The 24,734-nt window shown below is 35.6% G+C and overlaps 1 protein-coding gene and 1 pseudogene across 3 annotated transcripts in view; both read right to left on the bottom strand.

Moving 5' to 3' along the window:
• Positions 1 to 24,734, bottom strand: part of ADAM10 (ADAM metallopeptidase domain 10) — a 133,011-nt gene that overhangs the window by 38,838 nt on the left and 69,439 nt on the right. For all 3 annotated transcript variants that reach the window (XM_086710795.1, XM_086710796.1, XM_025918758.2), the window contains exons 5-7: positions 16,590 to 16,690; positions 6,133 to 6,282; positions 2,795 to 2,887 (exon numbers count right to left, since the gene is read on the bottom strand). In XM_086710795.1, coding sequence (XP_086566921.1) covers positions 2,795 to 2,887; positions 6,133 to 6,282; positions 16,590 to 16,690 — 344 coding nt within the window. The remainder of the gene's footprint in view (positions 1 to 2,794; positions 2,888 to 6,132; positions 6,283 to 16,589; positions 16,691 to 24,734) is intronic.
• On the bottom strand, positions 1,041 to 1,203 carry LOC112856748 (U2 spliceosomal RNA; annotated as a pseudogene).

Below are 24,734 nucleotides of genomic sequence, written 5' to 3' on the forward strand. Positions count from 1 at the left end.
TTTAGTGCTAATCTCCTGCACATGGTGGAAAATATAAGGATATAAAAACCTTAAACTTTAGCTAATTACTAGAACATAACATAGATATCAAACCCAAGACTGTCAATTCAACAGACAAATCGTTTTCTTGGTTCTCCTTGCCTAAAATCACAGGAGTCGAGCCCAATAAACTGCAAGTTCAATTGTTTTTCCCTGACTGTGGGCAAGATTTTTTTTTACTGACAATTCTCTTCTCTTACTGTATCAAGCTGAGTTCCTCCAGAATATTTCTTAAGATGCTTAGCTACTATACTCCTAGTGCAGGTTCCTCCTTCACAATCTGAAGAATAATCAGTTCTCATACCAAACTTCTACAAACAAAAGCTTTCATTTATTAGCCCCTGCCTCCTTTCAGAGACCCCTGCCTAACCTTTGAAGTCCTAGAACAATGTGGCTTTCCTCAAGTAAGTGAGAGCATTACAGACAGAACTGTTGATACAGAATAAAAAGGGGTATCCATGAAAGTAAACATTTTTTAGAAGGCAAACTTCATCCTATTGAAAATGTTGGTAGTAAAGGGAGGATGTAACAGTTGATAAAATGAGAATGTTAGGTCTTTTTAGGATCCACACCCTTCAGTAAAACCAAGAGGCTTAGAAGCAGGATTGCAAAAACACTACTCAGGGCAACTGCCTAAGGACAGATTTCAGAACATCTGATTTATCTACTAACAATTAACTAAAAACAATCAGTAATGGTCATCTAACATAAATAATTCCAAAAGCTATCACACTACATTGTAAATAACACATCTGAGAGACATGCTATAAATGGCTTTTTTTCCCAGTCAAATGAAATTCCTTGATATTTCTGTAATATTGGCTACAAATAAAAACTGCATCTAAATTTTAGCTACCTATATCAGAAATGAGATAATTCTTATTTAAATATTGATACAAACTTCAAATTAATTAATGGGTCACAAGGAATCTTCAGCAGATGAGATCTGAACTAAAATTTCAATCTCAGCTAAAAACCTGAAAACAACTAACTGCCACACTATCCATTCATACACATGCATTTCTTCATAATGCAAAGCATTTTACTCAAAACAAAGTGCTTCACTAAATTTGTTCTGGTATTCTTTACTTTTCACTACTTTGCATTTTAAATTGATAAGAACAGAGACTACACTTGATCTTAGCCAAAAGGCCAAGAAGCGATTCACTACTTTGCATTTTATTGCTTTGCCTACTAAACAATATTTTTCTTGGTCATTTAAGGGTTTAAATTGCTCTCAATATACATGAAAGCAATTGATTATGAACAATTCTTACATTATTTATCTACAAACCACATTTCACCTTAAATTCCAATTTAACATTTAATCATACTACTAAGGATCAATTTTGCCTATGCTATTAAATATATTACATCCATAAACACAAATTATAATTTAGTCAACCGTATTTGAAGAAAGAAGCACAAAAATAAAGAAACCCTGTGGCAAATACTTTCATAAAATAATTTTTTTAATTCAGGTTCTTATCTAGTTTATGAATTCATATTCTTAAAAGCTATACACATGGAAAGATTCATATTTGGAAAACTTCTGAAACAACCAACCCAATTTTGTTAGTAATTTAAAATCTACTTATTTAAATTTATAACATTAAAACTAATCATCAGTGACCCTGTGGCTCTGGGTGAGCATTTCTCAAAATATGTTCTACATTTATTTGGACTCTCAGTTGACATTAATACAGAAAAGGTTCCATGGTCAAATTATTTCTGAAAATTATGAGTTTCAGAGCAGCTGGGTGGCTCAGTCAGTTAAGCGTCCAACTCCTGATTTCAGCTCAGGTCATGATCTCACAGTTCATGGCATCAAGCCCCACATCAAGCTCCACACTAACAGCAGAGAGCGTGCTTGGGATTCTCTCTCTCCCTTGCTCTCTGCCCCTCCCTTGCTCTCTCTCTTTCTCTCTCTCAAAGTAAACATTTTAAGAAAAAATTATGAGTTTCTCTCATGAAGGAATTCTCAAAATCTGAGATAAGTTAGCGTTCACTGTGAATTTACAAGACGAGGGTACAGTACTGTTTTTCCGACTTCCAATTTTATTTAACCATTCCATCTATCTTTTCCTTCCCTGGAACAACAAATGAGACACACTCAGAAAAATACCACACAAAGCAAATCTTAAGAAGCTGGAAAATGACATCAGGGGGATAAAAGGTCAAGTACTATACCTGTAGTTATTGATAAGTTATGGCTTTCTAAATGTTATATTAATCAGACAGAACATAGTATGACTGTTACCTCTTTTGCAGTACAGATTACAGCCCTACAGATTTCGTTCTAAATCATAAACCCAGTGTGTGTGTGTGTGTGTGTGTGTGTGTGTGTGTGTGTAAAAGCCAAGAGTAAAGATAGTAGGATCAGTAATATAAAATAAACTATTACTACATAAAGATGAAGTAAAAACCAAGTATTTTTCTTTTTGTAAACATGGTCCTTATGGTCTTTCTTAATGTTCTGAACTACTGAAATTCCTTACTCTTGGGCTGTCTGGATGGCTCAGTCAGTTGAGCATCTGCAGCTCAGGTCATGATCTCACAGTCCGTGGGTTCGAGGCCTGCATCGGGCTCTGTGCTGACAGCTTAGAGCCTTGAGCCTGCTTCAGATTCTGTGTCTCCCTCTCTCTCTCTCTCTCTCTCTGCCCCTCCCCTACTTGTGCACGCACGTGCTCTCTCTCTCTCTCTCTCAAAAATAAACAAACATTGAAAAAAATAAAAAAATAAAGGAATTCCTTACTCTTATTCGTTTCACCATGAAACTGATGTTGCGGATTCCAGAGAAGTCTGTGGTCTGGTAAATTGTATCAATTGCTTTAACATGACTGGATATCTATAGATTTAAAAAAAGAACAATATTTTAGAGGCAGTATTAAAATGTGAAAAAAGACTGTGAATTTCCATCTCCCAAATCAAGAATTATTCATGTTCGACCACACTCAAATTTTAAAATGTCTACATCATATACTGGATGAAAAGATGAAATAAGATTAGTCAACTAGGGCTGAGAGGGGAGATTCTGTGCCTTTTCCAGACTCGTCCCCAGCCAAAAACAAACATGCACTCTTGCTTGAATCATATAAAACTTTGTTCCCTCAATCAACCCTGCAATGTCAGACCTCCATGCCTTTTCACATGCTATTTTCTTATGCCTACAGTATCTTTATTTATCCTTCAGGCTTAGTTTGAATATCTTCTGTAAGAACTTCCCTGATAATAATCAGGACACTCAGTCATTCTCTGACTTTAGTCTTTCTATTGCTGCACTAGTACACATTCTCTAAGTTCTGTTGACCACTTTCTATACACTGGAACTGTTTTAGATGCTAGGAATCTAATGGTGAACAAATAGAAAAGGTCCATATAAATTTACAAAGATTTATTCTAGAGGAGGAGGGATGAGAGGAAGTAATGCAAACATAAATAAGATACATTGAGATTTGCTAAATTCTAGGGTCATCTGGGTGGCTCCGCTGGTTAAACGTCCAACTTTAGCTCAGGTCATGATCTCACCAGTCATGGGTTCGAGCCCCACGTCGGGCTCTGTGCTGACAGCTCAGAGCCTGGAGCCTGTTTCGAATTCTGTGTTTCCCTCTCTCTCTGCCCCTCCCTAACTCATGCTCTGTCTCTCTCAAAAATAAATTAAAAAAAAAAAATAAAAAAAAAAAGATTTACTAAATTCTAGGAGGAAATTAAACATGGTGATAGAACACAAAAGACTTCTCTGTTTATGTACCTGACTCCCAACTAAACTCTCTGGCTTCTAAACCACTTTCCCAACTTTATATATAAAAAGCATTCTTGCTACAATTTATGTAAAAGCATGTATATACACTTTAAAAACTATTTTCAAACAAATTATACAAATACGACACAGTCAGGTGGAAGAATGAACAGTAATAATTTCAGAAGTAGCTCAGGTTGACATACTGTTAAAGAAAGTCCTAACAATGCTGACAGGGTCTATTATAAATTCATGCTATCTAACCTCAGCTTGGCCTAGTAATCCCTTATCAGATTCTGTTTCTTCTCCATTCCTGACAGTAGTAGTTCAAACATTCCTCCACAGATGATTATACTTCATACTTTACTGAGAGCTCGTCTTGATTCTCCTCCCTCCTAACCTTCAAATTTTTCTAACTTTATCCATTTCTATCTTCCTCAAAGGGTAATTCTTCCTTAAAGGGAAACTTTTCTTTATTCCTGATCCCAATCCTTACTGGCTGGACGTGCAAGAACACTGGCTCCTATCGATTTTTCTTTCTCTTGTATCTTACATTGCTTTTCTACTGGATCATTTTCCTCTTCCTACCAACTTGCTCCTGAGTATTCCCTGTCTTCCTTTCACCCCCAAATACTTCATAGTATTTCTAAATCACCACATCTTTTCCTATTTTTCACATTTCTTAAAACCCTTGCTGCTTCACTGGGGCGCTTGGGTGGCTCAGTTGGTTAAGTGTCCGACTCTTGATTTCAGCTCAGGTCATGAGCTCACAGTTTCGTGGGCTCAGGCCCCACATTGGGCTCTGCTCACTGACCGTACAGAGCCTGCTTCAGATCCTCTGTCTCTCTCTCTCTGCCCGTCCCCAACTTGTACTCACACGCTCTCTCTCTCAAAATAAATAAACTTTTAAAAAATTAAAAAAAAAATTCTTGTTGCCTCGGCCAACCCATCCATTATGCTTGCAATGTTTTCACCCTCACGACTCTACCAAGAGCAGATTAAAACTCATCAATAACCTTCTAGTAACTAAAAATCAACTACCTTTTATAGTCTTTTTTGTCTTCAGTATTATTGAGGCATAATTGCAAATAAAATTGTAAGATGTTTAAAGTACACATCTTGATGATTTGATACATGTATACACTGTGAAAGGACTCCCCCTATCTAGTAAATTAACATATTGTAGTCATTCTTCATTCTCTTTGATATCTCTATAATATGACATTTTGTTTTGAAACTTGTTTCTTCCTTGGCTAACCCCAGTTCATCTCCAACATGTTTAACTATTATGTTTTCCCCATAGCTTCTCTTCCTCAACCTACTCACTATATACAGATATTATCCCTCAGTTTCCTCCCTTTTAATTTCATTCTCTCCCCTTATTTGAACTATATCTTTTGTACCCATAAATTCTATGCAGAAAGCTTAAGGTTAGGCTAACCTCTCCCAAACTCCAGGTCTACTTCAATATCCTAAGGAATGACCACTTGGCTTTTAAACACATCTAAAATTAAGCTAGTCAACAACACCAAAATGAGTCCATCATTTATACTATTGGCACCTGAATCCTCTTAGTCTCAAATCAAATTTGGAGTCAAAATGCATCCTCAAACTCTCACTGGGACTCTTCAACACGAAGGGTATCTTGCATGGTTATCTCCAAAAACTTTTTACTTTATAGTAAGTGTTGAAAAGACACAAATGCAAACAACGCAACTTTGAAAGCACCAAGTACAAAAAAAAAAAAAGTACTAAGTACAATGGGAATACAGAATAGAAATGAAATACTTCTTGTTGGAAGGATTCCTCTATTCTTCCATTCTTTAGGACCACAATTGAAAATTCAACCTTCTTACTCTTAAATATAGAGAACAAACTGAGGGTTGCTGGCAGGGGAGTGGGGAAGAGAGGAATAAATGGGCAAGGGGCATTAAGGAAGACACGTGTTGGAATAAGCACTGGGTGTTATATGTAGGGGATGAATCACTGGATTCTATTCCTGAAATCATTACTGCACTACATGCTAACTAACTTGGATGTAAATTTACAAAAAATAAATAAAAATTAAAAAAAAAAAAAAAAAAAAAAAGAAAATTCAATCCTCTTTTCAAAGCTAAGCTCCAGTGCTATCATCTTCATGAAATCATTTTCTCACACTTCAGCTTTTCATGACTCTAAAACATCCTAACTGGTCTTTCAGTCATCTGTGTACTTATCCTACATGTTCTATAATTATTAAAAATATGTACTTGTTTTTCAAAAAAGAGATATGCCATAACTTTAATTTTAGAGGAAAATATAGGTATAATGAAACAGTGTGAGAACTCCTAAAATAGTAGCAAAATTATAAATACCTGGGCAATCACAGCTTCTCGTGTTCCATAATATTTAAAGAACAGATGATCAGTCTGAATATAAAGCTGACAAGTATTTCTTTCAGCTGAAGTTGTACGTTTTTTCCTCAAGTGTTCTGGACCATTAACGGCATGTTCTCCTTGAGGTGTCTATATGTCAAAAAGAGAGTCATTTCTGATAATTAGTATGCTTCACTATACTTCATACAGCTAAGAATACACATTATGTACAATTTCATATTCTGCTTTATTATGTAACACCATAGGTATTCCCCCACACCATAAAAATTCTTATGAATCTCACTTTCAGTCGCATAACATTCCACTATATAGATGATTTATAATTTATTCAAGCAATTCTTCCACTTTTAAACATTTTCAAAACATATTTTTTAATATATAATCCTTTAAATATAAAGCAAGTCTTATAGTAGCTTATACTACTTTGATATTTTCTTCTCTCTCCCTCTAATACCCAATCTATTACCTAGCCCCATCAAATTGATCTCCTAAATACCTAGGGAATCTGCCCATTATCTCTGGTGCCTTCACATTAGCCCCAGCTACCATCATTTATTACCTAGGGTACTGCAATATCTCTATCCATATCCACTACCGGCCTTCCCTTTATTCTCCAAACCACACTCTTTCCAAAATGCCAACTTGCAAAATTACCCACCTGCATAATATATTTCAATGGCTTCCTAATGCTCTAAGGATAAAGCTCTAAATGCTTTACATGTGCCACCAAATCAACATTGCAGTCTCTGCTTACATGCCCGGTTTCTTCTCATTCTATATTATATCAAAGAGAGACTCTACCACATAACCCAACCCTAGCTCTCTGTGCTACAGCTAAACAGACTTCTTTCCAATCCTCCAACATCGTCTGTCTCCTGCCAGTCTTTGCACATGCACATACAGCTGCCTTCTCCTAACCAAGCTTTTTCCTTCAGACCCATCGATTACACCACCTCACAGAATGCACCCATGTCCCTTCCATAGTGCAACCTTATGGTATACTGTGTGGTGATTGGTTTAATTTCTGTTTCCAGCCTACCACCATTACTTCAACCACTAGAACAGGAGCTCCAGAAAGAACAATCCCTGTTTGCTTCTCACTATATTGCTATCACCTAACACAGACTTGGCAGGCAAACAGCAGACACTCAGTAAGTAAGAATTAACACTGCTATTGAATCCAAGCACTTAAACATTTGCTGACATCTGAGGACTCCATTTTAACTGAGTTTTGATGACATAGTTATGGAGAATTCAAATTAAATTACATTTGGGGCACCTGGGTGGCTCAGTCGGTTAAGCATCCAACTTCAACTCAGGTCATGATCTCACCACTCATGGGTTCAAGCCCCACGTCGGGCTTTGTTCTGACAGCTCAGAGCCTGGAGCCTGCTTCGGATTCTGTGTCTCCCTCTCTCTCTGCCCCTCCCCTGCTTGCACATGTGCGCGCACGCGCTCTCTCTCTCTTTCTCTCTCAAAAATAAATAAAAACATTAAATAAATTGTATTAAACAAATTAAATTAGATTTTAAGCCACAATTCCAAATTTACTCTCACATTCCATACTTTGCTTCTCCCTTGACAACTCCATGTTTCTCTGTTCTCTCAGTTACCACCTTCATTTTGCCTTTATCTATTTTCACTGAGTACAGCATTCGAGGGTGGCAGTTACTCAGCTTCACCACACCCTAGTGTCTTCTGGTTTCAATGGTGTCCAATGAAAAATGAGCTGTCATTTTTACTGTTGCTTCTGTAAAGGTGACTGGACTTTTTTTACTGGTTGCCTTTAAGAGTATATATCTTTCATTTTTTAGACTTTTCTAGTAACATCCTAGGGTGTTATTTTCACTGTAAAGTATTTATCCTGCTCTAACTACAGGGCTTACCAAAATTGTTGATATCCTCTGTCATATTTGGAAAAGTCTCTGCCATATCTGTCCTTATTTCACTGTCATTTTTTCCCCTCCTGAGAAATCAATTATATATATGCTAGACCTTCTTGATGAGTCTCCTCTTTCCTGTATTTTCTATCCTTTTGCTTCTGAGTGGTTCATTCTGTTTTCTTATGATATACCACCCAGATCTAAATCCATCAAATTCTTAATTTCTGTTATGTTTTTTAATTCTAGAATTTCCATCAGACTCTTTTGTTCATTTTCAGTTTTCTGCTGCAATTTTAAATTCCATCTTTATGTACTTGAACATATTAAAGTCTGTATCTGTGTCTGATCACTTCATTACCTCGAAACCTTTAGGCTGTTTACATGTCTGATACCCCAGTACAATGTAAACTCTTTGAGGGTGTACACTTTATGCCATTTACTCTTGCATCACTGATGTTTGGTATACAACTTTTCTCCTCTTGTTCTTCCATCATGTTGTCTCATTTGTTCATATGCTTATTATTTTCAGCTGAGTGCCAGACAGCGTACATGAAAAACCACAGATAGAATTTTAGGTTTCAGGCGATGATATTTTTCTCAAGAGAAAATTTATTTTTGCTTCTGGCCTTCACGGTTAGGCTTGATGCACTAGTAATCCTGGATCACCTTACTTTAATCACAGATTAAGCAGCTGTGATGTAAAGCTGTAATCCCTTTGACAGGAAGAGGTAGAACATTTTTTTGACCCACCCTTACTTCCAGGGAGTAGCCCTTCAAGATCCAAACCTAAAGCACTACAGAGAAGGCCTCATGTACTATTTTTACCCTAAGGCTCAAGAATCTGGAGAGTTCTACTCAGCTTCTCAGTCTCTCAGCTACTTTATCAGGAACTGGAAGATAGAGCTGGAGAAAAGGTAGATCCAAATGCCATCCTCACTCAGTCATCCTCATATTTTCCTAAGATCTAGCCCCATAATTCTTCACAGCCTTGTTCTCTCCCCAATGCCTCCAAGCCAATACACAAACACACACATGCAGACACACATATAAACATGTACATATGTACTTTAAAAATATTTATTTAAAAAAAATTTTATCTTGAGACCAGATTGGTTTTTATTAGCAGTTCTGAACAGGAAAAGGATTACTCTGTATCTTGAAAACAATTTTGTGGTAATTTTATGTATTCTGAATATTGTCTCAAAGCTTGTAATTGTCTTCATTTTGAGGTGTCTTTTACCCTTAATTTTCATATGGTGAAATATATCAAATTTTTTATAGTCAAAAGATTTTACATCATATTCTAAGAGTTTCTCTATCCCAAAATCCAAAATATTTTTAAATATCGTTTCAAACAATTTGCTCATTTTTTAATTGGAATTTGATGCATTATTTTAAGTGAGTTATAATACTTCTTTGTATATTCTGGAGAAGACTTCTGCCAGATAGATGTACTGTTGACATTTTTTCACAGTCTGTGGCTTTTTATATTTTCTTAACTGTGTGTCTTTTGAGAAGATTTTAATTTTGACAAAGTCAAATTGATAAATTTTGGAGACTGGGTATTTTTTTTTTAATATTTATTTTGAGACACAGAGAGAGAGCACATGAGCAGGGGGAGAGGTAAAGAGAGAGGAAGAGCCCAAGCAGGCTCGATGCATCAAAGTCAAGAGTCAAACGCTCAAGGTGAGCCACCAAGGTGCCCCTAGAATGGGTATTTTTGCGTCCTAAAAAATTGTTGCCTATGGCAAAGTCACAAAAACTTCTATGTTTTTTTCTAGAAGTTTATTCTAGCCTTAAGTATATAGACTCATTATCTATTTTCAGTTAAATTTTGTATGAGGTGTTAAGTGTATAGGTTGAGGTTCAATTTTTTTTTCCATACGGATATCCAATTAATTATACCAGTACCATTTGTCAGACTGCTCTATTCACTTTTTTTTTTTAATTTTTTTTTTTTCAACGTTTATTTATTTTTGGGACAGAGAGAGACAGAGCATGAACGGGGGAGGGGCAGAGAGAGAGGGAGACACAGAATCGGAAACAGGCTCCAGGCTCTGAGCCATCAGCCCAGAGCCCGACGCGGGGCTCGAACTCACGGACCGCAAGATCGTGACCTGGCTGAAGTCGGACGCTTAACCGACTGCGCCACCCAGGCGCCCCTCTTCTCTAGCTTTTTAAGGTGGATGCTTGTATGAGTGATTTCTAGATCTTTCTTCTTTTCCAATATGATCATTTAAGACTTTACATTCTTTGTTGTTAGCAGATGTTTAATGTGCATTCTTTACTTCTTTGTATAGACCTAAATTTCCATCTGGTACCTTTTTCTACCCCAAGAACATCCTTTAACATTTCTTGCATTTAAATTTTCTTTCAGTGGTTATACAACTTAAGCTGAATCTAACAAATTTTATTGTCTTGTATTTTTGTTATCATTCACTTCAAAATGTTTTCCAATTGCATTATTTTCCAATTGTCTTATTTACATATAACTTAATTTCTAAAAATTTTAGGATTTTCCAAATTTTTTATTACTGATTTCTAATTTAATTTCCTTGAGACTTAAGAACTTATTCTATGTAACTTCAATCCTTCTAAACTTATTGGGACTTATTTTGCAGCCTGGCATATGTTAGCAGATGTTCATGTACATTTGTAAAGAATATGTATCTGCTACTGTTGAGTGGAAAGTTCTTTAAGTGTCAATTAGGTTGGTTGGTTCAGAGTGGTGTTCAAGTGCCCTATACCCTAAATGATTTTCTGTCTACTTGCTCTATCAACTTATCAGTCAACTTACTTGTTTACTCAGAAATGAGTGTACCTTTGATTATAATTTGTAGATTTTTCCATTTTTCCTTTCAGTTTTGTCAGTTTTTCCTTAATATATTTCATAGCTCTATTAATAACTGCACTATTAACTAACTTTTAGGGATTATTTCTCTTGAAGTAAAATGTGCCCCCCCTTGTCTACAGTAATATTCTGTAAACTAATATACATTCTTTGATATTAATATGGTTACTCTAACATTCTTATGATGAGTGCTTGTATGATACATGTTTTGTTATCCTTTTACACTGTGTCTTTTACATTAAAAAAATTTCTTTAACATTTATTCATCTTTGAGAGACAGAGGCAGAGTGTGAGCAGGGGAGGGATAGAGAGAGAGGGAAACACAGAACGCAAAGCAGGCTCCAGGCTCTGAGCTGTCAGCACAGACCCCAATGTGGGGCTTGAACCCACAAACCGTGAGATCATGACCTGAGCCGAAGTTAGACACTTAACTGACCGAGCCACCAGGCACACCTCTGTGTCTTTACATTTAAACTGCGTTTCTTTTAGACAGATTTGGTCTTACTTCTTTAATCACTCTTACATTCAGCTTTTTAAATCAATATGTGTAGTCCATTGACATTTAATGTAATCATTAATATGGTTAGATTTAAAATTACCATCTTGGTATTAATTTTCTATTTATCCCATATGTTCTTTGTTCTTTTTTTTTTTTCCTACCTTCTTTTGGATTAACTGAATATTTTAAATTACAGTTAACCCCTGAACAACCCAGGGATTAGGGATGCTGACCACTCACACAGTTGAAAATCCACATATAACTTTTGACTCCCCCCAAACTTAAATACCATAGCCTGTTGCTGACTGAAGCCTTACCGATTACTAGTAAGTTAAAATGTATTTTGCGTATTATATGTATTATGCACTACATTCTTATAATAAAGCTAAATAAAATCAGAAGAAAGAGAAAATACATTTACAATGCTGTAGTTTATGTACTGTACAGTATTTACAGAAAAAAAAATCCACATATAAGTGGACTTGTGCAGTTCAAACCCATGTTGTTCAAGGGTCAACTGTACATATGATTTCCTTTATTGCCCTGTTAAATGTATCTCCACTATTTTTTTCAGTGCTAATTCCAGGACAGGGGACATTTCTGCAAACATCTTCCTAAAAGGACTGATAGTAAATACTTAAGACTTTTGGGCCACATTGTCTCTGTTACAACTACCCAACTCTACCAGTATAGTGCAAAGGCAGCCACAAACATGCATCTATGAATGACTGTGGTTGCGTTCCAGAACTTTACTTACAAAACAGGCAGCTGGCCCAAGGGCTGTAGTTTGCTGAGTTTGCTGATTCTACCTGACAAAATTATGCTGCTTCCTGTATAGTGTTAAGAAGATTACAACAATATACTTCCACTCTTCCCCTTCTTATCCTTTGTGCTATTATCATAAATTTTGATTCTTCGTATATTATAAATTCATTTTACATTGTTACTATTTTAAATAATCATCTTCTTAAAGAAAGTACCTAAATGATAAAAATGTCCTTTATATTTTACCTATGTATTTACTATTTTAGGCTCTTCACCTCTTTGTATAAATCTGCATTTCCATCTGGTATTCTTTTTCTACTTGAAAAACATCCCTTGACATTTGTTGCAATGTAAATCTCCTAGAAGCAAATTCTCTCAGCTTTTGCCTAAAAAAGATCTTTAGGGGCACCTGAGTGGCTCAGTCGGTTAAGCATCTGACTTTGGTTCAGGTCATGATCTCACGGTCCATGGGTTTGAGCCTCATGTTGGGCTGTGTGCTGAGAGCTCAGAACCTGGAGCCTACTTTGGATTCTGTGTCTCCCTCTCTCTCTGCCTCTCCCCACCTCATGCTCTGTCTCTGTCTCTCAAAAATAATAAACATTAAAATAAATTTTAAGATATTTAATTCGTACTCATTTTTAAATATTATTCTCACAGAATAAAGGATCTTAGTTGGAAAGGTTTCTTTCAACATTTTAAAGATATCATTCCATATATGTCTTCAGTTTGCAATGTGTGATAAGCAGTCAGCAGTTTTTCTTACAATATTTACTTCCCTGTATGTAAATGTATATTCTTTTCTATGGCTTTTTATTTTTAAGGACTTTATTTTTAAGTAATCTCTACATTCAAAGTGGGGCTCAAGCTCACAATCCCAAGATTCAATGCTCCACCAATGGAGCTAGCCAGGTGCCCCTCTATGGCTGCTTTTCTGATGTTCTCATTTCCAGTAATTTGATTTTTTAATATGTCCTGGTATGATTTTATGTTTATCCTGCTCAAGTTTCACTGAGCTTCTTAGGTTATGGGTTAAAATTTTTCTTCATATCTTAAAATTTTGGAAACATTACTCTTTCAAATATTTTTTTCTACTTTCCTTCCTCCTTGGAATCCAATTGTTTTCTTTATTTTCGTTCTTTCCGGTTAGATTTGGATTGTTTCTATTCTTCTACTGTCCCTTATTCAAGTTTACTCATGTTATCTTCTGCAATAACTAATTTGCTCTTAAGTCTCTCCATTAAATTTTCCAATTCAGAAAATGTACTTTTCATAGTTAATAAGTTACATCTGGGTCTTTATTATAATTTCTATTCTCTCCTGTTTGTTTTCATGTTTTTCTGTAACTCTTTGAACATATTAATGATAGTTGTTTTAAAGTCCTTGTGTACTAATGCCTGTAATTTTTGGTTCTGTTTCTGATCACATTTTTATCTTTTTATCATCCAGTAATGTTTTTTGAATGTTAGACATTCAAATGTAACATTACTAGATATTTACATTGCTGAGTATCTGCATTCTGTGTCTTCCTTTAATAAATATTATTGAGTTTTATTTTGACAGGGAGCTAATTTACTTGAAATCACTTTGATCTTTCTCAAGCTTCATTTTTCAGCTTTATAAAGGAAGGCTTGGAGTAGTCTTTACTCTAGGGTAAGGTCAACCTACTCCTAGCATGTTGGGATCTCGACCAAGTGTAATTCCTTACAGTTGTTCAATTTATAGTTTCTCCAGTAGTTTGTCTTTCTCTAGTAGTTGTCTAATAGAATCTCACCCTATGCATCCAACAGATGAGTATTCAGCTAAAACTCAAGGCAACCTCTGTCCAGATTATCTGGAGCTTTTTCTCAGTGTAATCCTCTCCTCTCAGGTACTCTGCCCTAAGTCCAGATACCTCACCCTCCCTAAACTTTGACTTGTCTCTTCAACTCAGCAAGACTGCTATGTACTTCTTACTCTTCTTGAGATCCCCTTCCTCTGTGCCATACCTAAAATTTTGCCACCAGCCAAAAAAAAAAAACCAAAAAACAAACAAACAAACCCATTAGGGAAATCACAGAGAGATTTAGAGAGACAATTCTTTCATATATTTTGCAAGTAGTCTAGTTGGAAATCAGTTATTCCATCACAGCTGGAAGTTAAAATCTCTATTTACTTTTTCCACTAAGTTTCAAAGTTTTCATTTAGACATTTAGTACTTTAATATATCTGGAGTTTTATACATGATGTGAGATGGAGACCTGACTTCATTTTTTTTCAAATGTACATTTTTTTTTCTGGCTCCAATTATTCACTGGTCTCTACTTTTCCACACTGATTTGAGATTCCACCTCTACTACTTAACAACAAAGTTTCACACGTGTATGGGTCTCTTCCTCAGTATTCAATTTTATTCCTCTGGTCAATTTGTTCATCCTATGCTAAATCACACTCTCAAGTATTATAATCAGTCATAAAATCTTCCAGAGTAAATCCCTCTTTACAGTTTACAATCTTTAGGTGGTCGCTACTTCTTCTTAGCCTTTACTTTTTTGTATAACATTCTCAACCCATCGTGTGGTGTGAATAACCCTGTTGTAATTTATATTGGAATTGCAGTGAACCTACAAATCAATATGAGGAAAATTGGTATTTTTATAATATGAGGTATTATTTTCCACAAATATGGTATATCTCTCCTTTTATTTAAAATCAATCTTCTTTAACATTTCTTCCAAAGTTCTACAATTTTCCTTATTTAACCCTTATAATCCTTTGTTACACTGCTTCTTTCAATACATGGTATTCTTGATACTATTATTAATGATGTCCTCTCTTTCATTACATTTCTGGTAGTCTACTGCTGATATAAAGAAATGCAACCTACTTTCATATATGAATATTGTATCGAGCCACTGCTAAACTCTTATATTTAGCAATCTATAGTCTTGTCCTCTCTATTCATATCACCAATACCTTAGTACAGGCCACTATTGTCAACTGAAACAACTTCTAATTAGTCTCCTAGTCTCTAGGTTTGCACTCCACCCTGGAGTTAAAAATTCTTTTTTTTTTTTTTTTAACTTATTTATTTTAAGTAATGTCTATATCCAACAAGGGGCTCAAACTCATGACCCTGAGATCAAGAGTCACATGCTCTTTCACTGTCTTCTGAGTCAGCTGGGCGCCCCTGGAGTTAAAAATTTTTACTGGTCTTGTTATCTCTCCTTTGTATACACTACTCCTCCTGTCTTCCTATCTCTTTGCAGCCAACCTAACTTCTCCTTATTCTTTTAGCTTCTGATTGCTGTCCTCAAATACTTCCTAGACTAAATTAACTATTCCTTTTATGCTTAATCCTCCTCTATCTCTTATTATTCTCAATTGTTTCTGTCTCCAATTAAACTACAGTTGATCCCTGAACAAACCCTTCAGAGGTCTGAACTGTGTGAGTCCATTTATATGTGGATTTTTTTCCATACATAAACTACAGTACTGTCAATGTATTTTCCTTCCAATTTTCTTAATAACATTTTTTAATCTAGCTTACTTTACTGTAATAATACACTATATGATCATATAACATACAAAATCCATTAATCAACTATTTGTGTTATCAGTAAGGTATCCAGTCAATAGTAGGCTATTAGTAGTTTTGGGGGAGTCAAAAGTTACACGTGGATTTTCAACTGCATGAGGGTCGGCACCCCTACCTACCATGTTGTTCAAGGGTCAAGTTGTATTAACTTTTTGAGAACAAGCTTGTATCTTCATTTCCACATACTCCCAGAACCTACCAGTCTTTAACATGTTAGAAGATTGATACATAACTGTTCAAGAAATGCAAAAATAAAATCTCACTTGTATTTGAAAGATCCCCTGAAATAGAATTGCTTGTCCCACTCTGCAGATGAAGAAATGCACAAATCTGCATTTGTGACTCAAGAAACTCAAGCAACATTACTCTATCTTACTACTTATAGAAGGATGACAAAATACATAATAAATGTTTACCATAAATATAATTTTTCATTTAAATTTGTGTTGTGAATAACTATTTTTAAGAAGGTCAAAAAAAGAGTTTAAAAAAAAAACACAATAGTCACTGGGGCGCCTGGGTGGCTCAGTCAGTTAAGCGACCAGCTCAGGTCATGATCTTAAGATTTGTGGGTTCAAGCCCCGCGTCAAGTTCTGTACTGACAGCTCAGAGCCTGGAGCCTGCTTTGAATTCTGTGTCTCCCTCTCTCTCTGCCTCTCCCCAACTCTGTCTCTTTCAAAAATAAATAAACATTAAAAGAATTTTAAAGAAGTTTTAACTTATAATCATCATCATCATCATCATCAACTCTCCACAGAGGCATAAATCTTTCAGAAATTCCAGAACATATGTTTTTTTAATGCAGGAACACATGCCGAAGACCATTTCCATTTCTTAAATGCAAGCTAGTATTAAAATCCTTACCTGTGTTACTTGCTCTACACCAGTCATCTGGTACTTCCTCATCCTTTCAAATACTGAATGATCTGCACAGCCCCCCTGTGGACCATATTTATGGGGATAGTCTACAACACAAAGAAGCAATGTCATTACTATCACATGCTTGATATTACTAATTACCTGATAAATGAAAAACAATGTCACAATTCATGAAAGCCACCAATGCTTGTTGAGCATTCTCATTTTAAAACCTGGCAGGTTTGTAAGTTTTCCCTCAATAAAATATCACTGGTCTCTAGGTTTTTGTCATATAGATGATTTGTGAATTCTAAAAAAGAACAATAATATTCTTTATTCTAGGTTTAATTTTCCCAACCTTTCCTGCTTCAGATATATAAAGTATGTTAATACTGAAATTTACTTCATTTTGTAATTTATAACATTCCCTCCACATTAAATTTCATATGCTGCACATGTACACCTCAAGCTGAACTACAGTTAGACTAATATAATATTCTACTGGCTTGAATTCCTTCAATGAATACCAACTGGACTCAAGGAAAAGTGATTTAGGAACATGCTCCATGGCATAGTAAAAGCAGACTGAGTTTAAATTTCTTCCATGTGTAATTCAAGTGAATGCTACTAGCCAGGAACAATTTTATCATCATTTGTTTTCCCTTTATAATTAAGCAGTGATTATTTTTAACCGAATTGGTTCTATTTCCAGATAGCTGTTCCATTTTAGTTTAGTCTTTTAAAAGTTTATTCCATTCTCTCAAATTTCATGTACTTCTCCCTTATTAGGGTTCTCCATATTCATGAACATATTTCATAATTTAATCAAGTTACCATAATTAAGAGAACTGTCAAAATAAAAATACCAAGACATGGGTGAGAGGGGAAGCACTGAAAAGTCCTTAAGTAGTTTAAGACATAATACACAGAACTATAATTAGAAATACTGCAGGCAGTTTCTTAAGAAAATCTAGAACCTTGGGGCTCCTGGGTGGCTCAGTTGGTTAAGCCTATGACTCTTGGTTTTGGCTCAGGTCATGACCTCACAGTTTGTGAGATGGAGCCCTGCAACAGGCTCTGCACTGACAGCGTGGAGCCTGCCTGGGATTCTCTCTCTCCCTCTCTACCTGGCCCCTTCCCTCCTCACATTCGTTCTCTCAAAATAAATAAACTTTTTAAAAAAGAAAAAAAAAATCTAGAACCTATAGTGGATACTAGTGGCCTATTTCTTTGGAAATAGTAATAATTTTATTTCAAATTTATTTAAATTCTAGTTAACATATAGTGTAATACTGGTTTCAGGAGCAGAATTAAGCAATTCACCACTTACATATAACACCCAGTGCTCATCATAATACAATACAAAATTTATTTATTTTTTTTTTTTTTTAAATTTTTTTTTTTGACATTTATTCATTTCTGAAAGAGAGATAGAGCATGAGTGGGGGAGGGGCAGAGAGAGAGAGGGAGACACAGAATCCAAAGCAGGCTCTAGGCTCCGAGCTATCAGCACAGAGCCCGACGCAGGGCTCGAACTCACCAACTGTGAGATCATGACCTGAGCCAAAGTCGGACGCTCAACCAACTAAGCCACCCAGTTGCCCCAATACAATACAAATTTAAACTGGCAGTTAAGAAGTAGTGGTATGGACAACCTACATTTACTGATATTAATAACTCTGACTTAAACTTTAAATTAGTTTTTTACTAGAGGTCAAGACTGCAAAAGCTGTAAAATTCTAATCAATAAATGTGAGATGATAGACTTAAAAAGGTACCACTTTATAACCTCACATGTATAAAGTGACTTAGGTAAGGATCATCGATGGATACTAAAACCACTAGGTGAAAGATATGAGGTAACAGGATATTCATGGTCACTGAGTGTATCACCCCATAAATTACTTACTAATTATAAAGGAAAAAGATAACTTCACACTAAAGATGTGGTAATGATCACTTCATTTACCAGGTAATGAAGCGAAGCACTACCAGTAGTAGAAAGATATGTGCATCTTGACACAATGCAATAAGGAATGCCCAGCTTTCCCTCTACAGTATTCTTGACAAAATACGCTCATTGAATCTAATCATGAATAAACAATCAAACACACACCAAAATGCAGAATATCCTAAGTCACGGACCTAGACATGTGAAAATCAGCAATGTCACTTAAAGGGGGAAAAAAAACAGAAAAAGTTGAGAACTAAGGGTGGGGAGCCTGGCAACAGAGACACTAAAAAAGACATAATAAACAAATGTCAAAAAGGTATTTTTAGTACAACTGAAAAAATGTTATTCTAGGCTATACAGTATATGGTATTATTGAATTAATGTTAAAATTTTTAGGGGTGAAACACTACTAGCTATTTAGGAAAATGTACATATGCTTAGGGATATGTGTTTTAGGGGATGAATTTACATTTGAAATTTTCAAAATAAAATTAGGACTAAAAGACTGCAATATTGTTGGAACAAACTTAAATGATTTCAAAGTGGAAAACACACAACTGAAGTGCTAAATGAGAAAAAAATTAAAACATTTATTATTTTACCATTTCAAAGTTTGGCTGTGGGAAAATACAATATCATCCAACATGTATCTAATAAGAATCTACCACAAAGGCTGAAAAGTTTTTCAATATGAATATGCCCAGATTTTTAATTCTCACCTTTTAGAATATTTGGGGTTATTATCACCACAATACCATCTTCTGATACTATAATTTTAACCTGAAAATATCCCAATAAGCCTTGCCCAGATTCTTAATGGAATCTAACTTGCCTGAACCACCACGTGAAGAAGTTCCTCCATACCAAGAACACTCATTTTAATAAATAAGGAAAAATTATACAGGCATACTCATAGACAAGTTTATACACATACTTAAACACCTTTTGCAGTTAATAGAATTTAGATCCCTTGAAATTTTGCTCCTTACTTTAATTTTTATTAAAAAGCCAGGTTCAGAGTTTGATATTATTTATAAATCCATAATTTTGTACTATTTTATTTTACTCCCATGCTAGGACAGTCCAGTCTCTAGTAACGAAGAATGTGGACTGATTCTTTGGCTTAGTTTTCCCTGAACTCCTGGCTAAGGAAATGGTTTATCTAAGATAACAATGTGTATAAGGAGGAACCCCTCTGCTGATGACTGTGGCAGCAACTAGGCAGATAAGTAAAAACTGTACTCAGAATTACTGATACACAAAATATTTTGCCATATAAAATGGATGAAACTATACATTTTCAAAAGTTTAGTTTCTGTTCCAATGTGATAAGCAACTAAATTTATGATTCAATTAGTACATTATGTTTTTATTTTTCCATTAATGGGTCAGTGTGTGGTGCCCTAATTTAGATTTGTTTATTAAGTCAGTATTTAAGTTAATAAGAATCTATTTCACCACTTACTTAGGCTAGTTAAATTCAATGAAATAAATATATATTTACCATCTGATGAAATTCTTATAGTTGAATTAAACATCTCCCAAAACATACACAAAAAAGAGCTATTTTGACCTCTGAAACTAATACAACTGTGCATGTTAACTGTATTTTCTTTAAAATTAAAAACTTAAAAAAAAGAACTATTTTAAACTATAGTTCTGATTTATCATATTTCTTAAAACCATCTTAATAAGTGCCAAATCCAAACTGCTATCTCTCACACAGACATGAGCACAGACACATGAGCATGGAACACTGATGACCCCACTCCCAAATAAAAAACTATTTAACTTAGCCTTTCAAAAAACAAACCCTGTGATTAAATCATTACAATTAATTTTCAAGTGAACTTTCCCTAAATGTCCCTGGTCTCCCCATCCCGCATGCCACGCAACTACTAGAAGGAAAGGAAAGGAAAAGAAAGGGAAAGGGAAATGGAAAGGGAAAGGGTAAAGGAAACAAAAAAGGAAAAAGTAAAAGAAAAGAAAAGGAAAGAAATAAGAAAGGAAAAAAGATGGGAGGGGAGGAGAAGGGACAGGAGGAGAGGACAGGAGGCAAGGGAAGGAAAGGGGAGGAGAGGGAAGAAAGAAAATGAAGGGAAAGGAAAGAAAGAGGAAAGGGAAGAATGAAAGAAAGAATATGGGGGCAGAGGGACTAATGTGTTTACTAAAATATATAAACTTCCCAAAAACCCTTCATATCAGTATGTCACTTAACCAATAAAAAAGTTTTTAACTATTCAAAATTTTTACGTGAAAAACAATTTTACAGGGCATCTGGTTGAGCGTCCAACTTCGGCTCAGGTTATGACCTCAGGTTCTAGGATTCAAGCCCCACATTGGTTTCATTGCTGTTAGCATAGAGCCTGCTTCAGATCCTCTGTCTCCCCACCTCTGCCCCTCCCTAGCTCAAGCTCTTTCTCTCAGAAAATAAACATTAAAAAAAATAATAAACAATTTTACTCTTGGCTTAGTTTGGCAGCCATTGACCAATAGGCCCTCATTATCCTGTGTTCAAAGGCAGACTGAATTCTCCAGCTCCGTTCCAAGTTAGGTAGGACATATAGCCAAGTTCAAGTTGAAGGAATGTGAGCAGTAGGGAAGTGCACTAGCCAGGATCCTCCATGCTCTTTTCACCTGAATGTTTCCTGGGAGATAACCTGGGAACAGCATGAAATAAAGTACCCCAGATTCTTGGGGCGCCTGGGTGGCTCAGTGGGTTAAGCATCCAACTTCCGCTCAGGTCACGGTTTGTGAGTTCGAGCCCTGCATCTGGGTGACAGCTCAGAGCCTGGAGTCTGCTTCGGATTCTGTGTCTACCTTTCTCTCTGCCTCCTTCCCTTCTCATTTACCCTCTCTTCTCTCTCTCAAAAGTAAACATTTTTTTTAAAAAGTATCCCAGATTCCTGAATTACTTACTGAAGAAAAGCTGCCTAATAAGGAATACTCACATTACATTGTCACAGTTTAATGAATTTTTAGTGCATTTTGTCACTGAATATGGGAGCTATTTGGTACTGCAGTTAGCAATGCCTTAATACATGGTGAAAACGTTTGTCAAGGAGAACAGAACAATTCATTTATACCTGCTTTCCAATGGCATTTAGCAATTTTTTCCAATCACCGACAGTACCAAAATAATCTTAGACTAGGATATCAGAAATTCTTTAGCAGTGTTAGTATTTACTGTCATTTTCTGAATGTTTTCATTTATAACTACTTTTCACTTATCCCCAGTCAGAACTCTTGCCAAAAAATCATCATATAGTTAAGTTGAAGACTGATACAGTACGGTAATAATTCTATCTTTTAACTAAAGATAAATCTCATAAATCCTATACTACCCAGATAAAATATTTTACATGCTTAGGGAAATGTACTATTATCACTGTTCAAAGAGTTTTTCAAAATTTACTCAATGCAAGATTTTCAGTTTTAGAAAGCAAAAGAGCTGTGAAGCTTGTTAGCAATGTGGTTATAAGTCCACCACATAATACATATGTCAAAATAACATTTTTGTTATATATAATTTATATATATATATTATATATAATTTAGTTCAACTAAAATACTTCAAGATATAAATCATTTGATTAGCTTGATACTATTCACACTTGAGAAATAACAAAAATAATCTGATCATGATAGGAATTGGGATTTACCTCCATTCAAAACACACTAACAAATATATTTTTAATCTGTTTCTACACAGGCAAAAAAGAGCTACTACAAAGTATTTCTGGAAAAGAGAATTTAAACTTCCAAACATTTGAACCAGTAAATGTGCATGGCATTTAATGTATTATCTTACTGAATTCAGATACAAAACAAAAATGTCCCTGTTTTAAAGTGTAACATCATTTTCTTTAATACAATAAGGGAAGCCAAAGAAGAATATACACGTCTGATTTATATAAACCCAGCAGTCCCTATTATATAGTAACCCAATAAAATATAAACACTTTCCAGATATTAATAATACTAGACACATTGACACTCTTGTCATCAATACATTGCCACTGATGCTCGGCATTTGAGCATTAAGATTAAGGTAAACAAGGGTGCCTGGGTGGCTCAGTTGATTAAGCGTCCAAGTTCAGCTCAGGTCATGATCTCGCGGTTTGTGAGTTCAAGCCCCGTGTAGGGCTCTGTGCTGACAGTTCAGAGCCTGGAGCCTGCTTCGGATTCTATGTCTCCCTCTCTCTCTGCCCCTGCCCGGCTCACACTCCATCTCTCTCTCTCAAAAATAAATAAACATTAAAAAAAATTTTTTTTAAAGGTTAAGGTAAGCAAACAAGTACTGCCTAAAGGGTATCTCATCTATTTGATAAAATACATAAAGCTAATATATTTACAGACATAAATAAACATACATAGGTGTACCCACACATACATATTTGTGACACTATACATGTAGCTGATGTTAGGGTAGATTTCTTTCTACCATTCCTCCACAGTCAGAAGTCAAACACATATTGGGGCGCCTGGGTGACTCAGTCGGTTAAGTGTCCAACTTCAGCTCACATCATGATCTCGCAGTTCGTGAGTTCAAGCCCCGTATCAGGCTCTGTGCTGACAGCTCAGAGCCTAGAGCCTGCTTTGGATCCTGTGTCTCCCCTCTCTCTGCCCCTCCCCTACTCACACTCTGTCTCTCTCTCAAAAATAAAATAAATATTAAAAAAATATATATTTTAAAGAAGTCAAACAAATACTAGTATAATAGCACACCATCTATAGGCTAACATCAGCAGCAGTTGAAAGGAAGCCAGTAGAAACTTAAGAACACAACCATCACCTAGCAGGCCATTATTCCCCAGGGTGAAAGGACGGCCTATAGGAAGATCACTCAGCCTCATCCCATCTCCAATAAGTTGTACGGCTGGAATCAAGAGACTACCTATGTTTAAGAAAATCACCTCCTCTGGTCCACCACCTGGGAGAGTCAAGAAACTCCTGCAGCACTGTCCAACTCCATCTGGCAGGCTCCAGCAAGAATCAAGGGCGGGACCCAAAAACTCTTCCTGTTTTAGGGAAGACATTCCCCTGCCCCTCATGTCTCTAAACACTCACAACTATCTACCACCTTCTGCCTTGGGACCCTCAAGGACTATTGTCATTGTAACCCAGCTTTTATACTCATGAGACTATACCACCAACTACTCTAACTCATTATAGGTATTTGCTGCCCCCCAGGTCACTACTTCCCTTTATTTCCTTATTTTTAGCTCTTAACTCACTGTCACTCTCCAACATCATCCCAACATAATTCTTAGTGATTCCAACATTAATGTTGATGATCCTTCCAGTACACTAACCTTTTCTCCAATGATCTTCTCCTACCTGAAGTTCTCACTTACATAATAATTCTTTTGAACCTGTCATTACTAATAAGTGAAACCCATTTACAGTCTCAACTTGCACATCTTACTTTCTTTCCATGAGCTGTCTTTTCACAACACTCCCTCCAACAATCCTGCAACACCACTAAGAACTTTCCATCTACCAATGTTACCACCTTGCTCACTATCTATCAATGAATATTCTTTCTTCTGTTTATTCAGCTTAAATCCAATAGTCGATTATTATCATAATTACTTCACCGCATTGGCTTAAAACTTCCTTTCCCTTCCCAATCCCAACTCTCAACCAAATCCTGTTTAAAATGAACTTTCTACCTACACCCCTGCAAATGAATAGGCCTAGAAAAAACTGGTAACTATGACTATTCTCACTCAAAAATAATAATCTGTAACTCCTAGCAGCTCCTTTGTGCTACCTGGCACGGATACTTTATTTCCAGAGTCCATTCTCAATCTTATTTACCCAGTTAACTGTAGGCACTCACGGCTTTACCACATGAACAGCAGCAATAAAACTGATCGTGCCAGCTGAAACTATGCAAACTATGATCTTAATATCAATGGGGAAAATTATAATTGTTCCCAGGCTTTAAAATATTTAAATACTAAAATACTAATACCTTTTTACTAAATATAGTAAAACTCTCAATACTAAAACTCCTATTATTTATAAATCTATAGGACAATGAAAATAATAAAACTATTATTTAGTACACCATACTTTAAAACATTAGAAACATGAAGAATTAGATCTAAAGAAAAATATAGTGTTTTATTTCTTTATAAATTGTATTTTATATATCATCAACTAGAGATATACTTTTTTGAAAGTTGGAT

The sequence above is a fragment of the Puma concolor genome, chromosome B3 (genome assembly GCF_028749965.1).
Source record: "Puma concolor isolate L17-30 chromosome B3, mPumCon1.1.hap2, whole genome shotgun sequence".
Classification (NCBI taxonomy): domain Eukaryota; kingdom Metazoa; phylum Chordata; class Mammalia; order Carnivora; family Felidae; genus Puma; species Puma concolor.